At 49.4% G+C, this 26,263-nt stretch overlaps 11 protein-coding genes across 11 annotated transcripts; 6 read left to right on the top strand and 5 right to left on the bottom strand.

Moving 5' to 3' along the window:
* Positions 1-1,358: 1,358 nt before the first annotated feature.
* Positions 1,359-3,243, bottom strand: TRUGW13939_05281 (uncharacterized protein; the record flags this gene model as incomplete). Its single annotated transcript, XM_035488445.1, has 4 exons — positions 1,359-2,039; positions 2,137-2,445; positions 2,673-2,766; positions 2,879-3,243. Coding segments are annotated over 4 exons (1,449 nt in total), but the record flags the coding sequence as incomplete, so codon positions are not given.
* Positions 3,244-4,541: 1,298 nt separating this feature from the next.
* On the top strand, positions 4,542-6,989 carry TRUGW13939_05280 (uncharacterized protein; the record flags this gene model as incomplete). The annotated part of the gene is made up of 2 exons (XM_035488444.1): positions 4,542-6,047; positions 6,102-6,989. The coding sequence occupies 2 exons, from the start codon at positions 4,542-4,544 to the stop codon at positions 6,987-6,989; spliced, it is 2,394 nt and encodes a 797-aa protein (XP_035344337.1).
* Positions 6,990-7,963: 974 nt separating this feature from the next.
* TRUGW13939_05279 (uncharacterized protein) lies at positions 7,964-11,583 on the top strand (the record flags this gene model as incomplete). Its single annotated transcript, XM_035488443.1, has 3 exons — positions 7,964-8,027; positions 8,237-8,728; positions 8,789-11,583. The coding sequence occupies 3 exons, from the start codon at positions 7,964-7,966 to the stop codon at positions 11,581-11,583; spliced, it is 3,351 nt and encodes a 1,116-aa protein (XP_035344336.1).
* Positions 11,584-12,122: 539 nt separating this feature from the next.
* TRUGW13939_05278 (uncharacterized protein) lies at positions 12,123-12,822 on the bottom strand (the record flags this gene model as incomplete). The annotated part of the gene is made up of 2 exons (XM_035488442.1): positions 12,123-12,710; positions 12,781-12,822. The coding sequence occupies 2 exons, from the start codon at positions 12,820-12,822 to the stop codon at positions 12,123-12,125; spliced, it is 630 nt and encodes a 209-aa protein (XP_035344335.1).
* A 221-nt stretch (positions 12,823-13,043) lies between these two features.
* On the top strand, positions 13,044-14,018 carry TRUGW13939_05277 (uncharacterized protein; the record flags this gene model as incomplete). Its single annotated transcript, XM_035488441.1, has 1 exon — positions 13,044-14,018. One exon carries the CDS (start codon positions 13,044-13,046, stop codon positions 14,016-14,018), a length of 975 nt encoding a protein of 324 aa, XP_035344334.1.
* Positions 14,019-14,509: 491 nt separating this feature from the next.
* On the top strand, positions 14,510-15,080 carry TRUGW13939_05276 (uncharacterized protein; the record flags this gene model as incomplete). The annotated part of the gene is made up of 4 exons (XM_035488440.1): positions 14,510-14,569; positions 14,648-14,734; positions 14,815-14,839; positions 14,887-15,080. The coding sequence occupies 4 exons, from the start codon at positions 14,510-14,512 to the stop codon at positions 15,078-15,080; spliced, it is 366 nt and encodes a 121-aa protein (XP_035344333.1).
* Positions 15,081-15,251: 171 nt separating this feature from the next.
* TRUGW13939_05275 (uncharacterized protein) lies at positions 15,252-15,963 on the bottom strand (the record flags this gene model as incomplete). The annotated part of the gene is made up of 3 exons (XM_035488439.1): positions 15,252-15,429; positions 15,484-15,881; positions 15,937-15,963. 3 exons carry the CDS (start codon positions 15,961-15,963, stop codon positions 15,252-15,254), a joined length of 603 nt encoding a protein of 200 aa, XP_035344332.1.
* A 320-nt stretch (positions 15,964-16,283) lies between these two features.
* Positions 16,284-19,320, top strand: TRUGW13939_05274 (uncharacterized protein; the record flags this gene model as incomplete). Its single annotated transcript, XM_035488438.1, has 6 exons — positions 16,284-16,524; positions 16,576-16,881; positions 17,490-17,587; positions 17,896-18,482; positions 18,543-18,992; positions 19,047-19,320. The coding sequence occupies 6 exons, from the start codon at positions 16,284-16,286 to the stop codon at positions 19,318-19,320; spliced, it is 1,956 nt and encodes a 651-aa protein (XP_035344331.1).
* Positions 19,321-20,238: 918 nt separating this feature from the next.
* TRUGW13939_05273 (uncharacterized protein) lies at positions 20,239-22,043 on the bottom strand (the record flags this gene model as incomplete). Its single annotated transcript, XM_035488437.1, has 7 exons — positions 20,239-20,717; positions 20,791-20,875; positions 20,928-21,347; positions 21,398-21,490; positions 21,543-21,777; positions 21,827-21,959; positions 22,013-22,043. 7 exons carry the CDS (start codon positions 22,041-22,043, stop codon positions 20,239-20,241), a joined length of 1,476 nt encoding a protein of 491 aa, XP_035344330.1.
* Positions 22,044-22,673: 630 nt separating this feature from the next.
* Positions 22,674-24,557, top strand: TRUGW13939_05272 (uncharacterized protein; the record flags this gene model as incomplete). Its single annotated transcript, XM_035488436.1, has 3 exons — positions 22,674-24,210; positions 24,261-24,424; positions 24,477-24,557. The coding sequence occupies 3 exons, from the start codon at positions 22,674-22,676 to the stop codon at positions 24,555-24,557; spliced, it is 1,782 nt and encodes a 593-aa protein (XP_035344329.1).
* Positions 24,558-25,509: 952 nt separating this feature from the next.
* On the bottom strand, positions 25,510-26,237 carry TRUGW13939_05271 (uncharacterized protein; the record flags this gene model as incomplete). Its single annotated transcript, XM_035488435.1, has 4 exons — positions 25,510-25,684; positions 25,732-25,854; positions 25,917-26,020; positions 26,076-26,237. The coding sequence occupies 4 exons, from the start codon at positions 26,235-26,237 to the stop codon at positions 25,510-25,512; spliced, it is 564 nt and encodes a 187-aa protein (XP_035344328.1).
* Positions 26,238-26,263: the final 26 nt, after the last annotated feature.

Below are 26,263 nucleotides of genomic sequence, written 5' to 3'. Positions count from 1 at the left end.
GCATAAAGATCTCAAATCAACGAGGGCTATGACAAGAAAGGTATATATATGGAGGCTCGTTACCATCTATTTAAACTATTCATCAGTTGATGTTTTGCATGTATTCTCAAGATCAAAGCAATTGTTAAATTATATTTTCTAACTGTCTTTTTAATTTTTTCTCTATATTACATGTAATATATCGTTCACGATATATAGAGCTCTATTACTTCTGCATTCTAGTTTTCATCCTCATTATTGGCAGAATAGTTGATATAATTACTTCGACTCATAATATGAAATATACTCGTTAACCAACACATACAACATCTATGATAAGTAAAAATGACTGGTGGTTTATTCTTTAAAATAAATCAAGATAGTGTCTACTCCTTTAAACGACTAGTGCTATCTTATATACCTGTAAAAATGTTATTTATCAATTGATGTATACCATTTATTATTGATTCTAACAACGTAAACCAAACAAAAAAATCATGTAAAAATCAATTCTAGTGATAAATATTATTACACCAAACAATTAGTTAACTAAAACCGTATTCGAGTCATGGGGGAAAGCAGTAGTTGTAAGAGAGAGAAAAAAAAGAGAAAAGAACTCAAGAAAAAGAGAGAAGAGAGAAGCCAAAAAACAGAAAAAGAAAAAGAAGATAAGAGAGAACTTTTTCGTATGTAAAAGCCATGATTGTCCATCATGGTAATAAATAGCAAGTCAAGGCGCAGCGCATGTGGGATGATTCCAATAAAAATGAAACAGAAACTCCAACCCCCAAGGCGCAAAAACCAGATCTGAAGCAAAGCCGTGATTAAAACAATATATACACTCAAGCCCGGCGGATGAAGCAACTGGCTCAAGCGTAGATCGGTGAAGAGGAAAATGAATGATAATGGGAAATGCAAAAATAAGCAGTTCCTGTTTAACTGATCCCTAACCGCCCGTACCACTCTATATTTCATGATACCCATAGCCAACGATGAAAATGAAAACTGAAAGGGGAGACATATATCCGACGAATTGGTTAGGCCATTAGCTCAATGGTAACCCTCATTTCGCCGGTGATTTTTGCTTTTCTTTTGTTTTTGCTGTGTTTGTTGTAGTTTTGTTGCTCTTGGTCTTTCCCTCCATATGAGTTTTTCTCAAGAAAGAAGCTCAGGACTGATGTCACCCACTCATCGCAGAGCGCATCAGCGAGCCAGTTCGTATTATGTTGACGAAGGTAAAGTTAAGGCAGTCAAATAAGATAATAGAAAAAAGTTTTCTTGTCGTCGCAAATAGACGAGGCTCATCACGGGGTATCAAAAGGCAAGCAAACTGTGAATGAAATTGTGGCAACACTACCACGAACGAAAATGCCTGGATCTTAGGCAGCGCTGGGAGACTTGGAAGAGCTCCCTGCTTCGTAATCAACCACGTCTGACAGGCGGATCTTTTTTGAAGCAGGCTCGCCGAAGCCATTTCCAGAGCGTTCATTGAGCTGCAGTTCAAGTTCGCTGATACGACGTTTGAGATCATCTTCACGACGTTGGGCATCGTCCAACGACCGGCGAAGTCGCGCCTCGGAATCGCGTACGATCATTGCGGAGCGACGTGCGGTAGCATCGCTCTGCTCCAACTCGGCGACGCGACCCCGGAAGAGCTCATTGATCACCTCAAGCTCGCTGACACGCGTTTTCAAAGATGTGTTCGACGCCAATAAGCCTTCAAAGGTCTGAGGAGCCTCGAGATGACGGTCTACGAGAGATGACGTAGAGCCTGGAGATGGTTGACGGAGCTGTAGTGCCGGTAGAGTATTGGCAGGATTAAAGCCATGATCCCCGAGGGTAACACTGTCGAACATGTGCTGCGGCGCAATGTTCGAGTTGTGCTGGTGTAGCGATGCAACGCCAGGCGTGTTTGTTCGAGAAACCGGCGAGTTCGAGCGATCGGAATGGCCCGGGGACATCTTGCGAGAGGCGCGACGGTAGCCATGCGACCCAAGCGGCGGTGTTCCTGCCTCTGACCTCGACGCAGACAAGCCATTCACGTCTAATCCTGCGCCGGACTATGATGCGACACGTGTTAGTGGTTATTGCGATCACTGATAAGTGGCTGAGGGGTTGTTCTGGTGTAGGAAAAAATTTCTGCTCAGAGGGACATACCTTGCGCTTCGGGCCCTGGCCAGCAGTTTTAACCCGATTCCGGCTCTTGATAACATCGGTCTTGAGGCTGATCGGGCGCGGACGCCCGTGCAGCTTGAGAAAAAGGCCGCAGGCATTGCAGAGGACGGAGCCGAGTTCATCCCTGCGCCATAAAGGGGTGGTCGAGGTGCCACAGTTCTGGCAGACGGGCTGCAATTGAGGGCGTTTCTGGTCAGTCAAGGTCGACGCCATTTCTGGCAAGAAAAAGAAGGGAGATCCAGGGAGGGATGGAGACTGGAGAGAGAGAAGAGAGAGGGAAGCAGGGCAGGGCTGATAATGGGCGATACGGTGAGGGTGTTGCAATAGATAAGATCTGGAGAGATTTGACAGTCGGGCGCGATAAGGGATCGAGGGTTGGTGGGCGCCAACGGGCCCGCCGGCGCCAAGCCTGAGGTGTCGACGCCAGCCGCAGCTGATAACAGCGCGGCATGCACCACTGCGAGGTATGCAGGCAGGGTAAAAGAAAAAAGAGAGAGAGAGAGTGAAGTGAGGCTTACTGGTGTGTTCCCCTGGCCGCCGGTGGTCGCTGCTGGTGAAGACGTGGCGTACGACATGCTCAGCGCGACATTACTGCTGTTGTTGCTGGACGATCTGCGCGATAGATAGGGGAGATTAGATTCTGGCTTGCGTGACGGGCTGCCTGAGAAACCAGGCATCCACCACGTGCTGCTCTTGTTTTCCGTGAGATCGGAGGCTGGCGTACCTTATCTGAGACGTCGGAGCCGATGCGACTGATGCCAGTGCGGACAGGCCTGGCAACGACGGCGGCACGCCGTAACTGTTGTGGTCTGGTCTCGAGTCGAGTGCGGACGGGCGAGGCAGTGTGGTCGAGGAAGGGGTGCTTTCAGACGACGGAGTTGAACTGTTGAGGCCCGGAGCAGGAGGCAGAGTGTTGGGCGTTGCGTGCCCGTCGATTTGCAGCGAACTGTTGTTGTAGCTGGCGAGATCACGCGAGGACGGTTCGGTCGACGGCGGCGAGCGAAGGGCAGGATCGATGGGCGACGCCCGGAACAGGAGAGGAGCCACCGTGGAAGCCGTGGTGAAGGTATGGGAGAGACCGAGGGATCGGTCTCAAATGGCTGGTCGTGAGAGTTCAAGGAAGGTTCTGGGGAGAAAGCAGACTGGGTGAGAGCCTGCCGAGTAAACGCCCGACGTTTGCTACTACGCAAGGCTGGCGAAAGCGAAAGATAGTTGGATTAGTTGTGGTTGCAATTGTTCCGAGCCACGACAGAAAACCCGAAATAAAAAGTGCAAAACCGTGTATACTCGTGTGCAATGGCTGGGTCGTGAAGATTACTGGGGGGGACCGATATCGTAAGGAACCGTGGGACGACAACGAGTGACGGCGGGAGCAAGGAGCGTAAATGGCAATGGCCAGGCTGTACAGGTGTTCAAAAGAGCGACTGAAGGGCAGACAAACGATCGGAACGCGAGAGCGTGTAGGATTGACAGGGTGGTCGAGGATTGATCGAGAGATTGCTGGAGTCATAATTCTGGAGAGCGTGAGGAAGAATAATATTACCGGCCAAGAGGCTAGCCCGTATCGCCGGTAACGTTACGGCGTTACCGACGCGGTCGATCATGCATGTGTTAGATAGGGGGTGTGAAGAATGCTGTCAGGCTTGATGTGTACGGACCCTGCGTATTTTTTACTCAATTTTAATTCCCCTGCTGTTTGACACCTTTTCTTTTCTTTTTTAAAAAACGGGTTACTTGGCGTGGCCGGAAATTCCACCTACATGCTGTATATGAAAAGCATATCGGACTGCTGATAGCACAGATCACCGCTAAGCTAGAACGAGACTCCGTCGCAGCAAACGCGTTTGATACTGACCGCAGGGTGTAATATTCAAGGGCATCAATAATCATATCTGGATTATCAATTTCTGAAGTATACACACTCATAAACCAATCAAATACAACACCAGCTGGCCATTCTCTTTACTGGTATTTTACAATTCAAAGCGAGAAAAAAAGTTCTAGGCTATTTTCCCCCCCTAGACATGTGCAATACAATAATATCTTTGTTCTGTAGGCCAGAAACGGCGGCGGCCATTGGCGGGCGGTGACGAAAGTGGGCCTGGGCAGGTGCTGCCTGAGGCATCCGTCCGATTTCAAGGGGCTTGCATGCAGCTGCTCATTCCGGCGGCCACCGTTTTCTCTCGCTCTCTCTCGCTCGACGAACCCTGGCCACAACCTTTTTTAAGATGTCCTAACCGCTGGCTAGATAATATATACCCTGCTGCTCTTTTCTTCTTTTCCCTCTTTGTCCCTTGTTTTCCATCCCACTCCTTCCTCTTTTTTATTTTTATTTTTTTTAATAGCCTCCGAGCTTCCGGAGCCTTTTGCCGTTCCTTTTCACTACCATGCCTAAACGACCAGCCACGTCGGGCTATGCGCGCCTGGCCCAGGCTGAGGAAGACGATCGAGACTATTACGACGAATCCGAGGGAGATGGCCCATACGCCGTGCCACAGACGATATCCGGCGGAACCCAGTATGCGCCCATCAATGCCCGAGGGCAGATGCACTCGTCCGGCCCATCCACCCCCCCAGAATACCGCCGCAGGAATCCCGGTTATACGCGACGTCGGAAGTACAGCAACTCCTCGGGCGTCGACATCAAGGCTATTAATGCCCGGCTGGAGAAGTGGGCAGAGGAAATCGCCTCCAAGTTCAAAATCCACAAGGGACGCGGCAAATCGCCGCAAGACGAGAAACTCGAAATCCACCACTCGGTCTTCCAGGCCCCCGATGGCGTTCGCCCCTTTACCGCTGCGCAGTTGGAGACAGATGAACATGAATCTGAAGAGCGGAGTAGACGCGCCGAGTTCGAGGCCGTCGTGGAGAGTGTCCGTACCGCCATCGAACTAGGTATGCATCCGAAGTTGATCACACAGGGGAGCTCTGGTAGCTACTTTGCGCGTAATGCCGACGGCAAAACGGTCGGTGTTTTCAAGCCCAAAGACGAAGAACCCTACGCGTCTAGAAACCCCAAGTGGACGAAATGGCTCCACCGAAACCTTTTTCCCTGCTGTTTTGGACGAGCGTGTCTTATTCCCAATCTTTCCTACGTGTCCGAGGCTGCCGCGTACGTCCTCGACTCGCGCCTGCGCACCGATATCGTCCCCTACACAGACGTCGTCTGGCTCTCTTCGAAATCCTTCTTTTACGACTTCTGGGAACGCAGAAAAGCTTGGAGAGGCCGAAAACCGCTACCACCGAAGCCGGGCAGCTTTCAGGTCTTCCTCAAGGGCTACAAGGATGCCACCCTCTTTCTACGAGAGCACCCCTGGCCCGACCAAACCAACTCTGGCTTCAATGCTGATGACGCTCCGAAACGCAAGAAGAGGCCTTGGAACGAAGCATGCCGGCCGTCAGGCGTTCATTCGGATGACGAAGACGACTATGAGTACGACGCAGCTCAGGCTCGTACCCCGTCTCCTCAGAGTGATAATTCAGAAAACCGATTCTATTGGAGTGAAAATCTCAAGCAATCGTTTCGAGAAGAGCTTGAAAAACTCGTTATTTTGGATTACATCATGCGGAACACAGATCGTGGTCTTGATAACTGGATGATCAAAGTCGACTGGAAATCGGAAGAAGTTTCGATTGTGGCTGATCCTCCAAAGGCCAACGGCCAGCCCAAGGAGGATGACCAAGAAGACGCTGTACCCAACCGACCTGTTATGTTGGATGTTGATAGAAACAACAGCTCGAACCGGACTTCTCCACTACCCTACCGGCGACACGAAGCTATGGTTGCCACGAGCCGCACTGGCACTCCTTCTAATGCTCTTGAAAAACACGCCTCAATCAGGCTCGGAGCCATCGACAACAGCCTGTCGTGGCCATGGAAACACCCCGATGCGGTAGGTTCCTTTTTCCCCCGCCAATTCCTTATCATTTACTAATACAGAAAACAGTGGCGGAGTTTCCCATTTGGCTGGCTGTTTCTCCCCGTTTCGCTCATTGGGCAGCCGTTCTCTCAGAAAACACGAGACCACTTCCTACCTCTCCTCACCTCCACTGCATGGTGGAGCGGCACACAGGCTGCCCTGCGACGTGTTTTTGTCCAGGACTCTGACTTCAAAGAGTCTATGTTTGCCCGACAGATTGCTGTCATGAAAGGTCAGGCTTGGAATGTTGTCGAGACCCTGAAGCAACCAGACCACGGCCCACTGGAACTTACCCGACGAACAAGAGTCTATGTATGGGATGACCTGGTGAATGTGCCCGTCGCTATTCCTATGCGGGCTCCTTCCACCGAGGCTCGACGACACCAGGCTCAGGCCTTTGGGCAGGATTATGACGAAGAGGAAATGGACATCAGCGCCGCAGTCTCGTCTGCGCCTGGCCCAGACCACGATCTGCTGGGCTTCGGAGCCTCAACAACTGGCGACCTTCCAAATCCTAACCGTTTTGAGCTGGCGCGTGGCCGGGCCTCTGCGGAACTGGGCAGTATTGGCGAAGAGCCGGGCCGAGACAGCGACACAATGTTTGACCTGGCCGATGATCGTAGTAGAGACTTTGCAAGCAGCTGGGCTCCCCAGCCTACTCGTCCACCCCCTCGCGCTCGCGGTAACACCACTGATTCGACACAGGGCTACCAAGATCGCTCCTCGAAACATGTGCGGCATAGCTCATTCTCACACCGACGAGGCAGTAGTCAGTGGTCTTTCGGCGGCGCGGACGATCTTGAAGGCGACCTGGGCTATGCGGCCGCAGAAGGAATGGAGGGCAATGAGCGCAAGGTCATTGTCGAGCGCCTTGAAGCTGTGAAAAGCAAAAACCCCATTTTCACGTGGTGCTGATTTTGAGATGCAAGATTGTCTCTTCTTCCGCTTTATTCTTCTCTTCCTGAATTTTCCCCTTGTCTCCTCGTCTTATTACTACTATTTTCTTTTTAATCCCCTTGCATATTCCGCTGCCACCGGAGAGAACGGGGGCGCATCTTAATGACTCTTACAACACAGGATGGCGATTCCTGTGATTTTTTTTCTTCTTTACGGGACACATGTGATCTGGGAAATAGCACATTCTTGTTGTAAATAGACGGCCACTTACTGTTGGTTTGGACTGCGCTGGCCTGCGTCGACAGCGCGGTCTTGGAATTGTAGTATAGAAAGACGAACGAATGTCGCAACTGTTTGCACCGTTGCCATGATATCCTAATATGAAGCCATTTTTCCCCCTAGGACTATATTTGTAGGACTATAATTTCCTTTACGTACTATGCCAGACTTATCACATTATTTATACTGAATTGTCTGCCGTACTACTACTGATACGGCCTTATCGCGGCTGATCTCTTGGCGGCTGCGACGGGCTGATCTCCAGTGCGTCATGTCGTAGTTGCCGCCGCAGGTCATGCACGGCGTCGAGATCATCCCGCCCGCCGGGTTGGCCTGGTCTTGCCTCATCTCTTCTCCTCACCAACATCAACATCAACGTCAAAAACCCTCACTCTCACCTCACGTCCACACGCGGATGTGAGGTACTCGTGAACCCAGGACCACACACACACCACAGCCCGGACGCCCGCCCTGCAGTCTCTATTTATTGGTCTCTCGAATGTAAAAAGCAAAGTGATCGAAATACCTGGTGCGGGATGCCCCTCGGAGTGACCTCTCCTCACTCGAGTCTTTATCGCGCAGGCGCATATACATCACCTATACTGCCGTCAACGACTTCTTATATATTGCTCACTTTGTCTCTTGTTATCGCGACGCGCTCGGATCTGTATCGCCTCGTTGGGACGACGTGAGCAACTTCTCACTTCGGCATCATGGCGTCGCAAGCTGCGCTGCTCCTGGACCCGCGGTCCTACAGGAAACAGATGAACTCAAAAGGTGAGTTTGGTACATATACTCTGGCTTGCCCCGCCTTATTTCCATTTGTGAGAACTTGCGACAACATCTGGGGCAATTTCTTCCTCCCCCTCTTCTTCTTCCTTCCTCATCTCTTCATCCCACCGTCCTTTTTTTTTTTGCCGTTTCTCTTCTACCCCCTGCCTCCGGAAATCTTCTTGTCATGGACGAATCCAGCTTACACTGTCAAGGTTCAAACAAGACAGAACGAACACCAGTCAATATCGGTAATGCTGTAACAGCACCTGCGCAGATGTCTCTCGCAAACAAACAAATATCCGGCATGGATGGCCAGCCCCCGGCGATAAGGTCACATCCTTCATCTCCCTCACGCAAAAATCCACCGCCCTCTAAACCAACTGCAACTGCTGGGAATAATATCGAATTCGAATTTGTGAACACCGAGGAGCTGTCTAGCTCAGAAGACGGGCAGGCACACTCGAAGCGCCTCAGACAGGACGAAGGACTAAACTTGGAGCATCGGTCTCTGATTGAAGACTTGCACAATGTTGAGCGCCGGGAGGATCAACCCAAAAAACGCATCAGGACTGACGTTGACGAGAAACCGATTGCTAGGACCAAGCCACAGTTCGACGTATCTGGGAACAGTGGTCTCGGCGAATACATGAAAGAGGGGAGGCAATTATCTAACCAGACTGCACAAGTCGTTGATCTTACAAGAGGTAAAACAAATGATTGCAATACCCTACGTTTAATATCACAAACGCTAACTGTTATCATAGAAGCCGCCGCCACCGCTGCTTCTGCATCGAAAGATGACGATGACGATATAGAAGTCACTGGATCGGTCGATTTGAGTACCCAGAAAGTATGCTATGGTAAAATCGATGGCGCGACGGTGCAAGCTCACCTGGTTCCCAAACCAGCACCGAACAATTTCTTTGCTGATTGGACGCGTGATTGGCCGGCTATCAAGCTGGGAATCCGGCACCAACCTGGCATGGGGAACAGGATCGACGTGAGCGATCCTCATGGTCGGACTTTTGGCGCAATTGATGCTAGGACAGCTGCGGCCCTTGTGCCATTGCTAGACTCTCAGCATATGACAGTCAGCATGACAGCTCGCCTGGAACTTCGACGGAGGCAGCCAAATGAAATAGAATGGCAGCACTGTTCAGAGTTTTACCGTGCTTCAATCAATCTGTATGGCATGAGAAAGCATGCAGAAATGGTGGGAGATGTGCTGGGTCGGAATAATGTTTGGCTGGGAACTCCATCTATGGTTGAGCAAGGAATACCTGTGTTCAATCCGCATTCCGTGAGAAGACGTACTCAGCCCAACTATGGTCCATCTAATACCCCACGTTCACGAACCGCGGCCCCTTTTGAAGTTCGCACTGCTGAAGAAGTGAATGATGCGGTCATGAAGATGTTCGATCAACTCCGAACTACAGATAATATCCCTGAACTGGATGCTTCTCCGATGGTTCGCACGCCGCTTCTTCGGCACCAAAAACAAGCTCTCTGGTTTATGATCGAGAAGGAGAAAAACCGCAAATACGGATTCAAGGAAGAAGACAATAATTCTCTATGGCGAATGGTCCAAGCTTCGAACGGCTCTACGAGATTCCGTGAAATTATCAGCGGAACCGTCCTCGGTGAAGAGCCTCCTCAAACTTACGGGGGTCTCTTGGCTGATATGATGGGCCTCGGAAAAACATTGAGTATCCTGTCCCTTGTTGTTGGAACACTGGCGGAGTCCACGGAGTGGGAAAAGCGATCACCGCTCCCAGACATTGTACGTAACCACCCTGGGATTCGCAACACAAAAACCACGCTTCTCGTTTCGCCTCTTAGCACTGTGAACAACTGGGTGTCTCAAGTCAAGGAGCACCTGGAAGAAGGGGCAATTTCTTATTATGTCTTTCACGGGCCTTCAAGGACGACCGATATTGATGAACTGCGCCAGTATGATTTGGTGATTACGACATATAGCACCATACTCAGTGAACTCAGTGGTCGCGGCTCGAAGCGCGGCCTCAGCCCGCTTCTTAGAATGAACATGTTCCGGATTGTTCTGGATGAAGCCCATGTTATTCGTGAGCAGAGCACAGCGCAGAGCCAAGCAATTTTTCGGTTGAACGGCCAGCGCCGTTGGTCTGTTACTGGAACACCTGTTCAAAACCGTCTTGAGGACCTTGCATCCGTCACCAAGTTTCTGCGACTCTATCCGTATGATGAAAAGGCCAAATTTGCTGCTATCATTCTCAGTCGTTTCAAGGTTGGAGACCCCACTGTGTTTGCAAGCCTCCGCGTCTTGGTCGATTCATTCACGCTGCGCCGTGTGAAAGATAAGATAAATCTGCCTCCTCGACAAGATAAGATAGTCATGTTGGAGTTTTCTGAACAGGAAGCCCAGCTTCATGAGTTTTTCCGTAAGGAGTCCGATCTGATGATGAAAGTCATAGCAAATGAAAGCAAGGGCACTATAGGTGGCAGGATGTATCACCATGTCCTCAAGGCAATGATGATTCTACGCCAGATCAGCGCCCATGGCAAAGAATTGCTTGACAAGGAGGACCGAGAAAGGCTGAAGGGAATGAGTGTCCATGACGCCATCGATCTTGAAGAAGGGGAAGGGGAAGAGCCAACCGGTGCTATTGACCGAAAGGCATATGAGATGTTTAGCCTCATGGAAGAGTCTTCAGCAGCGGTTTGCGCAGTATGCAATAAACAGCTTGTCGAACATGCCACCGAGTCTAGCACAACAGATACAAAAGATCCGATGGCTGTGATGCTACCCTGCTTCGACGTTCTTTGCCTAGACTGTTTTACGCCGATAAAAAAGAATTTTGTGATTCAATCGGAGCTTACATCTGAACAGACTAAATGCTTGGTTTGTGAAGGCTGGATTCCAGCAACGTATTCAGCAATCACGATTTCGGGCCTCCAGCAGTACACAGAGAGCCGCGCCGAGGCAAAGAATAGTCGAAAAAAGGCAAAGATGCTTGGGGAATATGAAGGGCCGCACACCAAAACAAAGGCACTGATTTCCCATTTACTAGACACAGCAGAAGAAAGCGCTCGATCGGAAGATCAAGCCCCTATAAAGAGTGTTATATTTTCCGGCTGGACGTCTCATCTAGATCTCATTGAGATTGCCTTGAAAGACAATGGTTTGAAGGGATTTACGCGAATTGATGGAACAATGACACTCGCAGCCCGCAATCAAGCACTGGATATCTTTGCCAAAGACGATAGCATCACAATACTCTTGGCGACTATCGGAGCAGGAGGAGTTGGTCTGAACTTGACGAGTGCATCTCGCGTGTATGTCATGGAGCCACAATACAACCCAGCATCAGTAGCGCAGGCTGTGGACCGTGTACATCGTCTGGGCCAGACTCGCGACGTGACCACCATCCAGTTTCTCATGAAGGCTAGCATCGAAGAGAAGATATTCGAAATGGCCAAGAAGAAACAGCAGCTGGCCGAGGATAGTATGGCCCGCGGCAAGCTAGACAAACGTGAAGTTCAGGAGGCGAGGATGCAAGCTTATAGAAGCCTATTCCGATGATTTTCTCTCATTCTACACATCGAAAGAGAAAAGACGCGAACTTTTTAAATTTTTGGGACCGATTTGACCTATTTACGGCGAGAATGGCGTTGCTATAATGGCATAGATTGCATGGATACCCTGGCGCCTTGAAGTTATTCGACTTGGATTTATTTCTTCGACTTTCCTTTTTTTATTCTCGAAACCGGCTATCGTGCAGCACGGCTTCTAATACCAATAATCTGGTTCGCAAACACACAAGATCGATTTATTATACGGATTTTTATTCATTATATACGTTATCGCTCTCATGATCTAGACTGCCATCGTCGCGTTTTCATCTACTACATATACAAATGGCTTTGCAAGAGCGAGAATACACCACTGAGATACAAGGCAAGGACGCAAGTCCGCCGGTTACAGTTTCGTTTCGATAATTAGTATTTAGTTGATTTCAGTAATGAGATTTCTATTGTTTTAGCAGAATGACGTTCCAGGGTATCATAAATATCAAGAGAGAAGAAAAAGCAGAAAAACTCCAGATGTCCTTACAACCCAAACTATTCTTCACTTTTGCGGTCTGCAAAGATACCCCTTTCCACAGTTCCTAGCACCGCTTCGAGCTTCTTCCCTAACTTTTTCAGCTCTTGTGCCTTGCGCTCCCTCTCAACGTGCACATGCCTCAACTCCCCTTCCAATTCACGGATGCGCGCCTCCTGCTCAGCCTCGGACGAGCCAATTCCTGGAAGCCGGCTAATCAGGTATTCAATCTGTTGCTCCTTGATAATCAAATCCCGTGCCAACTCCTTTTGTCTATACGCAAACAGCGCTGGAGGATCTGGCAGTGGCGGTTGATCTGGGTCCCCTTGTCCCGGCATGAGAACAGCAGTCGATCCTGCACCTGGAGGTAAAGTCGACGACTCTCCAGCTCCCAGAGACGGAGAACCCTGGCCTTGCTGTTGTTCGGCGGTTGTCTGCTTTGCGGCTGCACCGGCGGGCATGGGTGCCGCGGTGGGTTGGTTGCGAGGGATCTTGGCGAGCGAGGGCATGGTGTCGGTCAGACCGGCGGATTGAGGAGGAGATGAGGCGGGGAGATGGTCATGGTAGGTTGTGAGATAGCAGAGCGTTGCGTAGAATTGTGTGGCTAGCTGTTTTTCCCCCCAAAAGGTTTTCGTTAGTTGGTTGCAATGCGGGTGGTTTTGGAGGGGTTGGAGGTACCTGGTCGAGACATGTTTGCAGTTGTGTGAGAATGTCAGCCATGGTAAATTGTAGGCTGTGATAGTGGTCTGGGGTTTTGCAGGTCAAGTTGAGAACAACGAAAAAAACTGGATGTAGGAGTGAAGTCAAGTTTGGCAGTTGAAAGAAGATGAAGATGCGGAGCCCAACTCTAAATAAGCTCGGAGAGCGCAGGTGCCACTTCCGCCCCAAGCTGCTGCTGCTCTGCTCCTCCGTTCTCTCCTCAGCAAGCTCAGCTGGAGGAAATGCTGTTTCAAAAACCACCACACAGCACAATACCGGCCAGTCTCATTCGCTCATTCTCGTCTACTCGAATATGCCCGCAAATCGGTCCCTTTACTCGGCGGCTCTTCAACATCCCGACCGCGCCGTCGTCGGCTTCATCGCAGAACCACAATGATCTACCCTCGTTCCTTTCATATGCGCAGCGCACTGCGCTTCCAGAAACCAGCACGACATATGTCGGTACACACTACGAGTACACGGTGCTGAAAAGCCTGCGCCGTTTTGCGTTCGATCTCCATCGCATTGGCGGCCGCGACGACGCCGGCACAGATCTTGTCGGCACCTGGCACATCCCCGGCCGAACCTTGCTGGCGCCAGTTCGCGTAGTCGTGCAATGTAAAGCTCTGAGCACAAAATTAGGCCCGAACCTGGTCAGGGAGCTCGAGGGCGCTTTCCGGCATTCGCCCACTGGCTGGCGGACGACGGATAAGCTGGCGATATTGATCAGTCCCAGAGAAGCCACAAGGGGTGTGAGGAATACGCTGATGCGTAGCGTTTATCCGCTGTTTTGGGTCATGATGGAGCGTGATGGGGTGATCAGACAGGTTCTGTGGAATTCAAAGGTGGAAGAGATGATGGGGTTTGCGGCACTCGGGGTGGACATGAGATATCAATCATCACCGCAGACTTCTTCTCCTTCTCCTACTGTGGCTTCTGGTGATCCTGCACGGCCTGAAGTGGTACTTACGTGGGATGGAACGGATTTGCCGGATATGGATCATATGGAAAGGGAAATGACCAAAAAAGAGACCGAGTGGCTAGCTCTTTGGGATTCGGAGAACTTGTCAAACGCGGAGAAATCTATGCTCTTGGACACGGTTATGGATGTTTTCCCTGACATGGGCCCAGGGGCAGTTTTGAGTTGCAACAAGGAAGCGATTGCTACGAAGAAGGATGAAGTTTTGGCTCTGCTAAAAGAAAGGTTTCCGCGTTGACAGCTCAACGGCGTCAATTCGCGACACAGCCTATCCAGGAATACCCGCGAGGAATTCCGATCCAGCTTTCCCAGCCTTTTCCGTGAAAAAACAGATGTTCGCTCACTCCATCTGAGCGATCAAGGCGCCACTCATCCTGACCCAGACAGCTTTGTAAATCACATACCGATGAAGCTCTGCCTGTCGCTGTAACAGGCAGCTTACATAGAGAGCTAACGCTCTGTTTGGTCACTATGGTGTCTTGTTACAGACACTGCTATGCATGGTGGTCTATTCTTGTATATTTTATATTTTATATTTTATTGCCCTAGACATACTAGTAAAAAAGTATAATAGGTCGGAGCTTTAGCCTCGGTTCAAGAAAACGGGGCCCTAAGCTTTCTCTCTATCAACGTCATAAAACTTACTCTTCAACTTTTCTATTCAATTAAACCATCTTCTCATTTGAAATCGAATTTAAAACAAATTCATAATCAAAGGCCAAGCTCAATATGCCGAACAAATTTGTGATCACGGCGCTTACACTCGTGGCGACCTCGGTTGCGCATACCGTGAGTCGCGTCCCCGCACATCAAGTATTCCAGTGTATCATTAGGAAGAGTATTGATTGTCTCTGTTTGTAATCACAGGCAATAGCACCAAAATGGATGGCGGACCCCAAGTTTAAGAGCCTACCGGCAATCCCCAGAGCATACTCGACTTCTGGCTGGTATCAGGTACGTCGCTATAGCATTGCCACATCGCCACAAAGAGCGAGCGCAGATTGTTGCTAACATGAATTGATGGGATGCGATAGGGTAGTCTTTTCTTTTTGATTACTGGTGAGTTTATAAGAGAAGCTCTGAAACTAATCGACTGACTGGTGAAGCGCTGGTCAACTACCGCTGGTCTGCCCTGGATCTTCCAAACGGCTTGACCGATCCGGTTGATAAAGGAATTGCTGGTATCTTGGTTTTTCTGCTCTACGGAAGCAGTGTCTGGTATTATGGCCATGGAGCCAAAGACACCAGTGCTGCGGTGCTTCTTGCGGGCTCCGTGCAAGCCTGGGCGGCTTTCTTCTAGATGTTTAACTACCACTACTATGACTATAGTCTGGTCATTTTCAAAAAGGTATATTTGTATATTGTTAATGTATGAAATCAGGGGTATATTATTCAAAACAAGACCATTTCCACCCGTAAACAGTAAACGCCTTTCGTCATCAATATTGCAATACCACGTTATCTCTGCATTTCAACCCTGCATGGTTTGCCAGAAATAGTTGGCGTAGAAGAATCGTGAAAACTTCGGGTCGATGTTGACCACATGAACGTCACCTTTGCGGCTGTTGCGAATAATGGCCTTGTTGTAGTTTCCGGCTTCGTCGGCTTCGACATCAATGCCCAGGGAGCGGTACACTTTGAGGCGTAGTCTGTGGATGCTGTTAAAGATTTACCCCGAGAGATTTTACAACCTGAAAACTTACATTGTCGCATCGTCAGCCTCTCTCTCGCGGCGCACAGTCTCGTCGCCCTCCAGTCCCTGCGCCTCGAGCTCTGCTAATCGCTCCTTCAGCATCTCCAACTCGCCTTCCAGCCGCTCCGACTCGATTTCCAGGTCCGACGCTGCCTTTGCAGTGCGGAACTTTTGAGCATCGAGGTCGAGGATCTCGTGCGCGTGGCGCCCGGGATCGTGCGCGGCAACCGTTTCGTCGTAGTTGGTCTCCAGCGATTTCAAGTTTCGAGATAGTTTGCGCAAAGACGTCTCTGCGTCGCGGATGCGCAGGTCTCGCGACTGTTGTAGCGTGGCTAGGGAGTCATTGATGCGAGTGACGGCGAGTTTATCGGGTTGGATGTTGAAGTTTCCGATTGTGTGGTGGACAAGCTAGGAGGATTAGCTGTTGTTTTATTTATTTATTTAAAGCGCGAAGAATACACACAGTGGCAGGATCCTCGTCGAGCAGCATGGAGGGCTATACTTCGGAATAACAGCGTAAATTGATACCAGTTGGGAGTATGTCGTGTGCCTCGCGTGTATGTACCATGCCAAGTGTTGACGACAAGCGTTGCGGGAGCAACAGCCACAGCCGCGCCACAGTCCCGGCAGGCTGCCATTGCGTCACTCCACCGGTTGCACCGCCACAAGTTGCGCTCTGTTTTGACGCTCGATCATCGTCTTCGCTTCCCCCGCTGTGCTTCTGTCGCCTTTTTTCACGACTGTCGCCTTTCTAACTCGGGGTCTTTTTTAAAAGAATTAATTATCAGTGTTCAACATGTCCAACCTGCCATGTATGTCTCGTCTACCCCCGCTCCGTGGCATTGCGCGCCTCATGCCGGCATGGATACTGACTGCTACCTAGACGCCGCAGACGCTGAGAGGCCAGTTTCACAGACGACTCTCCCTGCCACATGTATCGCAACTAACTTTCCACAGCCCCCTGAAACCCGCCGAGCTCCAGGTTCTCCGCGCACAGTACGAAAAAGAAGGCGACTACGTCGGAGTCCAGACCAAGTTCAACTATGCCTGGGTACGTCCTACCACAATTCTCTCGCGTTCGTCCTCCCCGGCTAATCCGCAGCAACAAAGGGGCTTATAAAATCAAATATCCGATCGGAGCAGCAAGAAGGCGTTCGCCTTCTATCAGAAATCTTCCGCAGCGCCCCCGAACGACGCCGCGAATGCCTTTACTACCTCGCTCTCGGAAATTTCAAGCTGGGCAACTATGCGGAAGCCCGTCGGTACAACGATCTATTGATCGATCACGAGCCCGGAAACCTACAGGCTGCCAGCCTGCGCCAACTGATCGACGACAAGGTCGCAAAGGAGGGTCTGGTCGGAGTTGCTATTGTTGGCGGTATTGCCCTCGCCGCCGGACTGGTCGGCGGTCTCCTCGTCAAGGGCACACGCCGACGATAAGCTTATAAGCTTTGGAAATGGTGAAATATATAGGTGTCGTGTGTTAACATAGGAACCTCTTCCACTCCGTACATATACTTTGTTTTGTTGAGATGATTACGGGCATGGGCGGCGGCGTTCTTTGCTATGTCTTTACCGTGTCTACGTGGCGAACAGACATTAATACCAATTGATTTTCATGCTTTTTTTCTTTGTTTTCTGGCCGTTTGCTGTAGGGGTTCGACAAAGCGGCTTCGAAGAAAGGAGAAACTCGGAGAAGACCGCGTGAAAAAGAGCCATCCCACACGTATGAAAAGTATGACAGCATATTTGCAACACCGACTGCGTGTGTTCTCACTCTTGACAATCACTTCACTCGCAGCAAAATATCGTGCCAGTCACGTTCTGTGGCGAAAAGAATCTAAGAAACTCTTGCCCATCCGCAGACCTGTTCGGGCGCTAACGTCATCCGCCGCCATCCACGCCTGCAACTGATAGTTGTTAGTATTCACCGTAAGGCTCACTCCACTCTCTCTTTTTCTCCAGAATCGACACAGAACCCTGCATAGGCCGTCCTTCAAGAATCTCCTGTGATAGGATTTATCCGCAGCTTTTCGCTCAGCCTGGGCTCAATCGTCGGCTTGCGGATTGCATCACGAGCCTTCCTCCGCCTTCTACTTCCACCAGACCCACCGGTAATCGGGCAGATTCCAAATCACGCAGCCTTTGATTAGACTTCATCCCTTTTGCACCCATCGCCTTTGCTCCTGCCTCTGCGATTTTCCTGAACGAGTCGGTATCTCCTATCGGTTTTTGATCTCGCCCCTTACCAACCATGCCAGATAGCGGGGAGGAGAGTGTGATATGCTATGAGTGCAACAACGTTTCCCCTAAAGATGACTCCGCACTGAGGTGTCCACGATGTGGCTCGGATTTTATAGAAATTGTAATCCCCCCCCCAACACCCACCTTCCTATGTAACTACGTCTAACTGCTGTAATAGATTGAGCAAAACACCGAAGAACCTCCCGCCGATGGCTTTGCATCGGCAAGCCCGCCGCCGTTACCACCATTCTCATCTCGACCTTCTCGATCCCCACGACCACCTTCGGATGATTCAAGATATTCGATGTTTAATCACAATCCATGGCAGAATCTCGATGATGAGGATGATGCGCAATATAACGACAGCGGCAACGGCCCCAGGCTCAGTCGCCACTCGTACCGCTCCCCAGATGGACGAATCACTCTGACTCGCACAACCATTACCTCTGGAATGCCCGGCGGTCGACGCAGGAGCATGGGGTCGCCTGAGTCAATCGACACCACAGATCCGTTTAGGCAGACTATTGGCAGCATCTTTCAAGAGATAACCGGTGCATACGGCCCTCGGAGTCGAGGTGCCTTCACTCCGGACCGGGAGGATCCCTGGGACGAGGAGAACCCAAGTTCTCCTCGAGATAATTATAATTCGAATGCGGAGAATCGAGGGCAATTCGGCGGTGGCAACTTTCTACGGCCTCCGGGATTATTCCCAAGGGATACGAATGGTAGACAGCCAGTAAATCTACCCTTGACCAATTTAAACGAGTATGTCTTGAAGATCTCCAAATTTCTTTGACCGTGAATAAAGCTTATTTTTATATACAGCATCTTCAATATTATACGTAATGAAGCAGATCCAGAAAGCATGAATCGTCACAATGGTGAAATTCACATTTTGGGAGCCGGTAGTGGAAACCAGATGCATCCTCTTTCATTGCTTGTCAGTCTGCTAAGCGGGGGCCGCATGGGTGGCGACGCTGTTTACTCGCAGGAAGAACTTGACCATGTCATCTCACAGCTCATCGACCAGAACACAAATCAGGGGGCACCTCCCGCTACAGACACGGCGATTCAGTCTCTTCCCAAGACGACAATCAACACAGAAATGCTCGGGGCTGAAGGGAGGGCTGAATGCTCTATTTGTATGGATCCAGTCGAGCTTGGGACCGAAGTAACGCAGCTCCCATGCAAACACTGGTTTCATGGCGAATGCATCGAGTCATGGTTGAAGCAGCACAATACGTGTCCCCACTGCAGAAGGGGGATCAACGAAGGGTAAGAAAAGTTTTTGCTTATTTCCAGTTCGTTCCTTCTAATTTGAGACAATAGTGATGAAGCTCCCGGAACTCGCAACAATCCCATGATCATACCGAGCAGCCCACCAAACCCTCAATCCTCCAACGATCATTCCGGCTCTCCTTACTACGGCGGCCGCCCCCAGAGCTTTGGGAGCTCATCAACATTCAGTGGCAACGGTCCGGGACCTCGTCAAGGTTTCTCGGCTCCTCCTGAGCCAGATCGGAATCACCCCAATCAGGATGAGTCATCGTCACCAGGAGGGGGGCTTAGCGGCTGGTTCAGGAGTCACTTTGGCAGTAACTGATTATGGACCTGATATATCCGTCATGTCTGCCCACATTACCTATTTTAATTTTGTACAGATTGTAGGATGACTAGATTGATTTGGATGAACCGGAGTCTCTATCTCTTTTTGTCCTTTTACTTGTCTTCTTCTTTTTTTTTTTTTGACCCTGACGCCCTCATTTCCTATTTCAGTACTTCAACAGTTGAGCGAGCGTCCAAGTACTTGTAACAGCATGCATGAACTATTATGACCAGTGACGTTTCATAGAACCCTAGGGGTTTTTTTTGAGTTAACCACGAATAAAATTTTAGGAATCGCTGGATGCGACTGGCTGCCTTTGCTGACTCATGGTCTGTTTCACGCCCGCAGAAAGCGTCCTGCATGCTATATCATATTCTTCAAGAAAGATAATTCCTTTTCAAGGTCTTTAATCTCATTATATAGTCTATCATCAAGTTTTGAATAGCTATATTCAAGTTTAGATTGTTTATTATTAATTAGTATCTTCAATCTAGTAAACCAATTATAATATAACTAATAATTATATAGAGTTTCTTACTATTAATAACATTTCTAAAGTTTTATTATAGATAGTAGATTAGTAAGATATCTACAAAATTAAGAGCTTTACTAAGTTATGTTATTTATCTATAATACTCTAATATATAAGAGTAAATAAGATAAAGTGTATATATATATATATTCTATACTGTTTTAATCACTTATTAAAAGATAGGTAATATTCGGCGATGGAATTACCCTGTTGACCATGCCGTCGCGAATGGAGCACGCCGGAGACTACATGTTTATAAAAACGTGTTTGATGAGTTTGTGCTGATAGAGAGAGTTTTTTTTGCTAAACAAATTAGGATTCTAATAAGCCTCACTAAGTTCTCTCATTCTATGATCACACATGAAAACAATACATCGAAGTGCTCAAAGGTGTGAGCTATTCTTAGTCTTAGCATCTATCAATTGACCAATACGAGGATCGACCTTGCTGAACATTGCAATGACAGCCTCCTTCAGCTGTGCAGGCACGCTCTCCAAGGTCTCCGACACATTGGCCACCCATTGCCTTTTCTCGGTCTCATCAAAGACCCTGTTCCATAACTCTCGTGGTTGGACGTAATCCTCATCATCAACCAAAATCTCATTCTGGCCGAGGATAGCATTATGTGCGATGCGTTCGGTGTGTCGCACGTCTGAAACCACCTGGCTGGGCACACCTGGGCTTAACGTACTACGCACGTAGTTGGGGTCACCGCCATAGTTTCGGGTCACGGTTCCCATGCCGTCGCGCTCATAGGGGGCGTAAACAGGGCAGATTGCACGATTTGGAGGGAGTTGCGTGTAGTTCACTCCCAGGCGGTATCGCTGAGCGTCAGGATAGGCAAACATGCGTGCCTGCAACACTGTATATCGAAGGGCGTTTAGTATTTTGTTTTTTTTTTTGTCAAAGCTCAACCAAGTACAGAATGTACTCACTAGGATCAGGTGTCATGGCAATCCCAGGGACCATGTTAGAAGGCGAGAAAGCCGCTTGTTCGATCTCGGCGAAATAATTCTCTGGCTGGATTTCTCGTCAGCATGTGCTCCTTGCTTCCCATGAGATGCAGCCCTACATTCTTGTTTAGAGTCATCTGGCCAACTTCAATCAAGGGGAAGTCCTTGTGCGGCCAGACTTTCGTGATGTCAAACAGAGCGCGGCCGTAGGTCTCCGCCTGCTCGAGCTCCATCACCTGCACGTACAGTTTCCAGGTTGGGAACTGTCCACCAGAGATGGCATCCCACAGGTCCTGAGTATGGAAATCAGCATTTGCCCCAGCCACGCGGGTGGCTTCTTGTCCGGAAAAATGGGTGATGTTCTGAGTCGGCCGGAAGTGGAATTTGCAATAGCGGAACCTGCCATCAGCTGCCACCATTTTAAAGGTATGCACACCAAAACCTGTCACTCGACGGATCGAATCAGGAATACCGCGAGAGCCAAACAGGTGGACCAAAGCGTGGACGCTCTCCGGCTGGTTGACATGGAAGTCCCAGAACTGAAGGGATTAGCTTCACCGGCAGGAGGAGACTACCAAATAGCACTCACCATAGTCCAATCCGGCCGGTTAGTGGCGGGATGCCTTTTGTGACTTCGATTTAGGGACGGAAACCTCACTGGATCACGTACAAAGAACACCGGCTTGGAATAGATTAGAACCAGAAGCGTGGAGGGCCAGGTAACGAAGACTCACAACATGGTTCCCTACAATGTCGTGGTTGCCATCCTCTGTGAAGAACTTGACAGAGAAGCCTCGCACATCCCGGACGGTGTCTGCACTGCCCTTCTCACCGCCAGTGGTACTAAGACGGAAAAGCACAGGGGTTTTCTTGCCCACGCCATTGAGGAACTTGGCCGAGGTGAGGGAGGATATATCGCTGGTGACCTCGAACTCGCCCCAAGCTCCTGCAGCTTTGGCATGAACAACTCTACCCAGTGTTAGCTTTACTTCCATAATGCGGGTGAATGACTTCAGACCGTTCAGGAATACGCTCGCGGTTAAAGTGCGTAAGCGTCTCGATAAGGAGGGTGTCACCCAAAGTCGTGAGGCCTCCGCTGCCAATAGTAGTAGGCAACGTAGTACTAACGGATGGGTCTGCAACTGGCTGGCCTTGCAAAATATTAGCTGGAGGGCAATGTGTTGAGAATTGAAGTATATCGTACCTTCTGCCAACGTGAATACAGGTTTCGGCATAACGAGTATTTGTTCGGGGGCCTCAAATACGCGTGATGTAGATGCTTGGTTTCGAGGGCAGGGATACGTTTGCCTTTATTAATTGATTCATATCCTACAGTAGCACCGTATAGAAGGCAATTTTAACCTAGCCGATCATCCGAAAGTAATTTCCAGTATAATTTTACATGAGGGGTAGAAAACAGGACAAATGGTGCTTAGAGATGCTGTTATTCGAGGGGTAGAACACATGAAATGTACGATGGCAAAAAGTCAGGCGTCTAGAAACTGACACATTGGTAAGCGGATGAACCTATTCATCACCGAGTTCTCACCGAGTCTTCACCTTATCTTCGCTGCGCTGCTCAATAGCTTCGTGCGGGGGCAAGTTTCCCCTCATGAGGGGTCAGAAATATCCACCCTGGCGACATCCAAGTGCAACGATTCGGAGCTACCAAATAGCCATATTCGGAAGTACTACCAATACGGGGCATGGTATGGGTGTGGCCAGGCTGTCGCTCGGAATCCGGCAACGGTGAAGATGTAGCGACATAAAACAGACGGTTTGCTCCTTCAACGTCTGCTCTACATCAAGTCATCCAGACACTGAACCAAGCTCAATTCCAACTGCCGCAAAGCCACATATCAAACATGGCAACCGTTTCCAACGGCTCAGAGTACGACTTTGTTGTCGTTGGCGGTGGCACAGCCGGTAATGCTGTTGCTGGTCGCCTTGCAGAAAACCCCGACGTCCGTGTTCTTGTTGTTGAAGCCGGCATTCCCAACCCCGACCAAGTCGAACAAATCACCACGCCGTCAAAGGCATTCACACTTCGAGGAAGCAAGTATGACTGGGCCTACAAGACGACGATGATCAAGCGCGACGACTACGAGCGTATTGAAAAGCCCAACACCCGCGGAAAGGCCCTTGGTGGAAGTACGTGTGCCAATTACTTCACCTGGATCCCGGGCTCAAAACCCACATTTGACGACTGGGAGGACTATGGTGGCAAAGACTGGAACTGGGATAGCTGCGTGGAATACCTGCGCAAGTGCGCCACCTATCACGACGATGAGAAGCTGTACCCGGCCGAACTGAGTAAAATTGGGACCGGAGGTCCTGTGCACATCTCCCATGCCGACTTGGTGCCAGAGATGCAGCCCTTCCGCGACGCGCTTACTCAAGCGTGGGTCTCCAAGGGCCAGCCTCTGACTGAGGACATCTTTTCTGGCGAAATGAAAGGCCTCACGCACTGTGTAGACACCATCCACCGGGGCGAACGCCAGGGCAGCTTCCTGTACTTGAAGAACAAGCCGAACGTGACAATCCTCTATGGGGTTCAGTCGAAGAAGTTGATTATCGATCCGGAAACACGTATCTGCTCTGGCGTCACTGTGATCAGCGAAGCTTACAACACCGAGATCAGTGTTTATGCTAGCCGAGAAGTGATTTTGTCTCAAGGTGTATTTGAGACACCCAAGCTTCTCATGCTGAGCGGCATCGGCCCGGCCGCGGAGCTGGCGAAGCATGGAATCGACCCAGTTGTGGACTCCTCTCATGTTGGCCAGCATCTCGTGGACCACCCTATTGTGCCTTTCGTGCTCCAGCTCAAGGATGGATATGGCCTGGATGATCACGTCCTCCGCCCCGGTGCTCTTAATGACAAAGCACTGGCGACGTACAAGAAGGACAAAACAGGCCCTGTAAGCTCCGGATTTTTAGAGCTTGTAGGATTCCCCCGCATTGATGAACGACTGGAGAAGTATCCCGCCTACCGCGAGGCCAAGGCTGCAAATGGTGGACTAGATCCCTTTGGCCCCGCAGGCCAGCCTCACTTTGAACTTGACTTCGTCGGCCTGTTTAGCACCGCATTCCAGTGGCACTTCCCTTTGCCGGAGCAGGGCAGCTACATGACCGTCATTGTCGATCTGCTGCGACCTTTGTCCGAGGGCCAGGTTACCCTGAATAGCACGAACGCGCTGGTTCAGCCCAACATCAACCTCAACTTCTTTGCCAATGACTTGGACGTTCTGGCTATGCGTGAGGGTGTGCGCTGGACCTATAATGTTCTAACCCAAGGTTCCGGGTTCAAAGACATCGTCGTCGGGGAGTACCCCTGGAAGATGCCACTCCATTCGGACGATGACATGGACAAGGCTGTTCTGGATCGAAGCCAGACTGGATTCCGTAAGTTTGTCACTCAGCAACACCCGTAATAATACTAATGTAATCACCAGACCCCTGTGGTACGGCACGACTCTCGAAGAACATCAATCAAGGTGTCGTTGATTCGAAGCTCCGAGTACATGGGGTGCGCAACCTCAGGATTGCGGATGCTTCCGTGATCCCTGTGATTCCCGACTGCCGTATTCAGAACTCAGTCTATATGATTGGCGAGAAGGTGAGTTATGAATCTTGTTAACTTTCACGAGAAGACCTAACCCATATTCTAGGGCGCGGACATGATCAAATCCGAGCACAAGGATCTTTACGAGTCCAAGAACATTCCTTACTTTGTCTCTAGCAGACTGTAAATTAGATTCCGGGCCTCGAGCTGGAGAAGGGCATAATCATTCACACAACAATCTCCACTCTTTTCGCTGGAATAGAGCTATGAGAGCCGGGTGATTTCTATAGTTATACTCCTACGTTTTATAGATAGATGTCTTCAATTTGTCATATTTAAACTTGAATTGCCCAAGGAAGGTCCAGTACAGAGACGCAAAAGGGCAACCGAGGGCACAAATAACCATGTTAAATGGATTGGTCCGAGCTTTCAATCAACTAATCAAGTACTAAAAGGAGAATGCAGATTCTTTTTACTTCGATAGATCACCAAGCATTTTAAAGTGCTAGGTGAGTAGTCTATAGGGAGCATTGAGGCCCATTCCAGACTCCATATGCTTCTTAAGCTCTCCCAGAGCCCCTAGAGCTTGCAGGACCTGCTTTGTGAACGACCGAAAGAGTGATCCATGAGCTGAGAGCATAAAACGGCGTCCCGCTGCTTGTGTTAGTGTCGCACATGTTTGTTATGTAGGTATTTGAGCAGGAACCTGTTGGACTTTTCTAATATAGGCATCTTATTCTAATTCATCTCTATGGATATTTTCATGGCTAAACTGTGACAAAACTAATATTAATTGCAGTTTCCCGGTTTAATATAAAGAACATCACATTGAACTAAAAATCCAATTATTACTACCAACCTGCGTTCAAAACAGTAATAGTGAACGAAATAATATAAGACTTCTTCCACCATACACTACCCTGAGGCCTTCTCATATATGCGAAATTCAACTTTCAAATACATGCACCTTGTCACCATTAAGCAGAAGTAATTACTCACTATGCCACTGTACCAAGAGACCAGATACTGATAATGGTTGACTCTCTTTTCTTCTCCCTCATATATTAAGATTGCCGGGACTGTCATATGCCCATTTGATACTGGATAGTATTATTGACCAGGGCTAAATATCCTACAGCCTATGCGGTTGTAGTCGTAGGCTCTTCTGTGTTGTTTTGCGTTGTCGGCTGAGCGCCGTTACGCTCTATATCGGGCTGACTAGTCTTCTCATGCGATTGGAGCAAGGGGTGCTTATCCAGCTGCGAGAGCCACAGTGTCCATGTCTCAAATAAAATAGAAAAAAAGGTGAAGATGCTGTAAAAAGGGGTCAGAAAGGGGCAAGATAAGTCTGAACCACCTACAATGTGAGAAAAATGAAAGCTTCATTGGCCCATTTCTTAGAGCATGAAAACCCGGGGGGTGCATTGGCTAAGCAGTCGTTGCGATTGTAATCAAGCGCAGAGAAGATGAAAGCTGCAAGCCAGCTAGTATTATTAGCTCTTCAATCCGAGTTAACTCGAGTTTGGCAATAGGACATGGAGCATACAGATAAGAAAATATCACATCAATACCCAATACAATGCCATTAACTGATGCAGGCAAGAATGGTGAGACGAAAGCTGGAAGAAAAGCTGCAACGGAAATGGCCGCCTATTCGATATATAAGATTGAAGTACGTCACTAGATGAGGCTAAATTTCACTTACAATAATTTCCACGTATGTTGTAGTGAGTCCGCGGACACCCTTGTTGATGAAATATGACGTAATTCCAAGAACAATGACCGAACTTGCCCATTGAAGTACTCGATTAGCAATGAGGAAAAACTTCGGCAGGCTCGTTGTGAAAGATGGCTTGGTAGAAGTCATTTTGTTTATCTAGCAGGGCGAAGAAG

The sequence above is a fragment of the Talaromyces rugulosus genome, chromosome III (assembly GCF_013368755.1).
Source record: "Talaromyces rugulosus chromosome III, complete sequence".
NCBI classification, from domain to species: domain Eukaryota; kingdom Fungi; phylum Ascomycota; class Eurotiomycetes; order Eurotiales; family Trichocomaceae; genus Talaromyces; species Talaromyces rugulosus.
The sequence above is the reverse complement of the archived record's forward strand: the minus strand, read 5'-3'. Positions and strand labels throughout refer to the sequence as shown.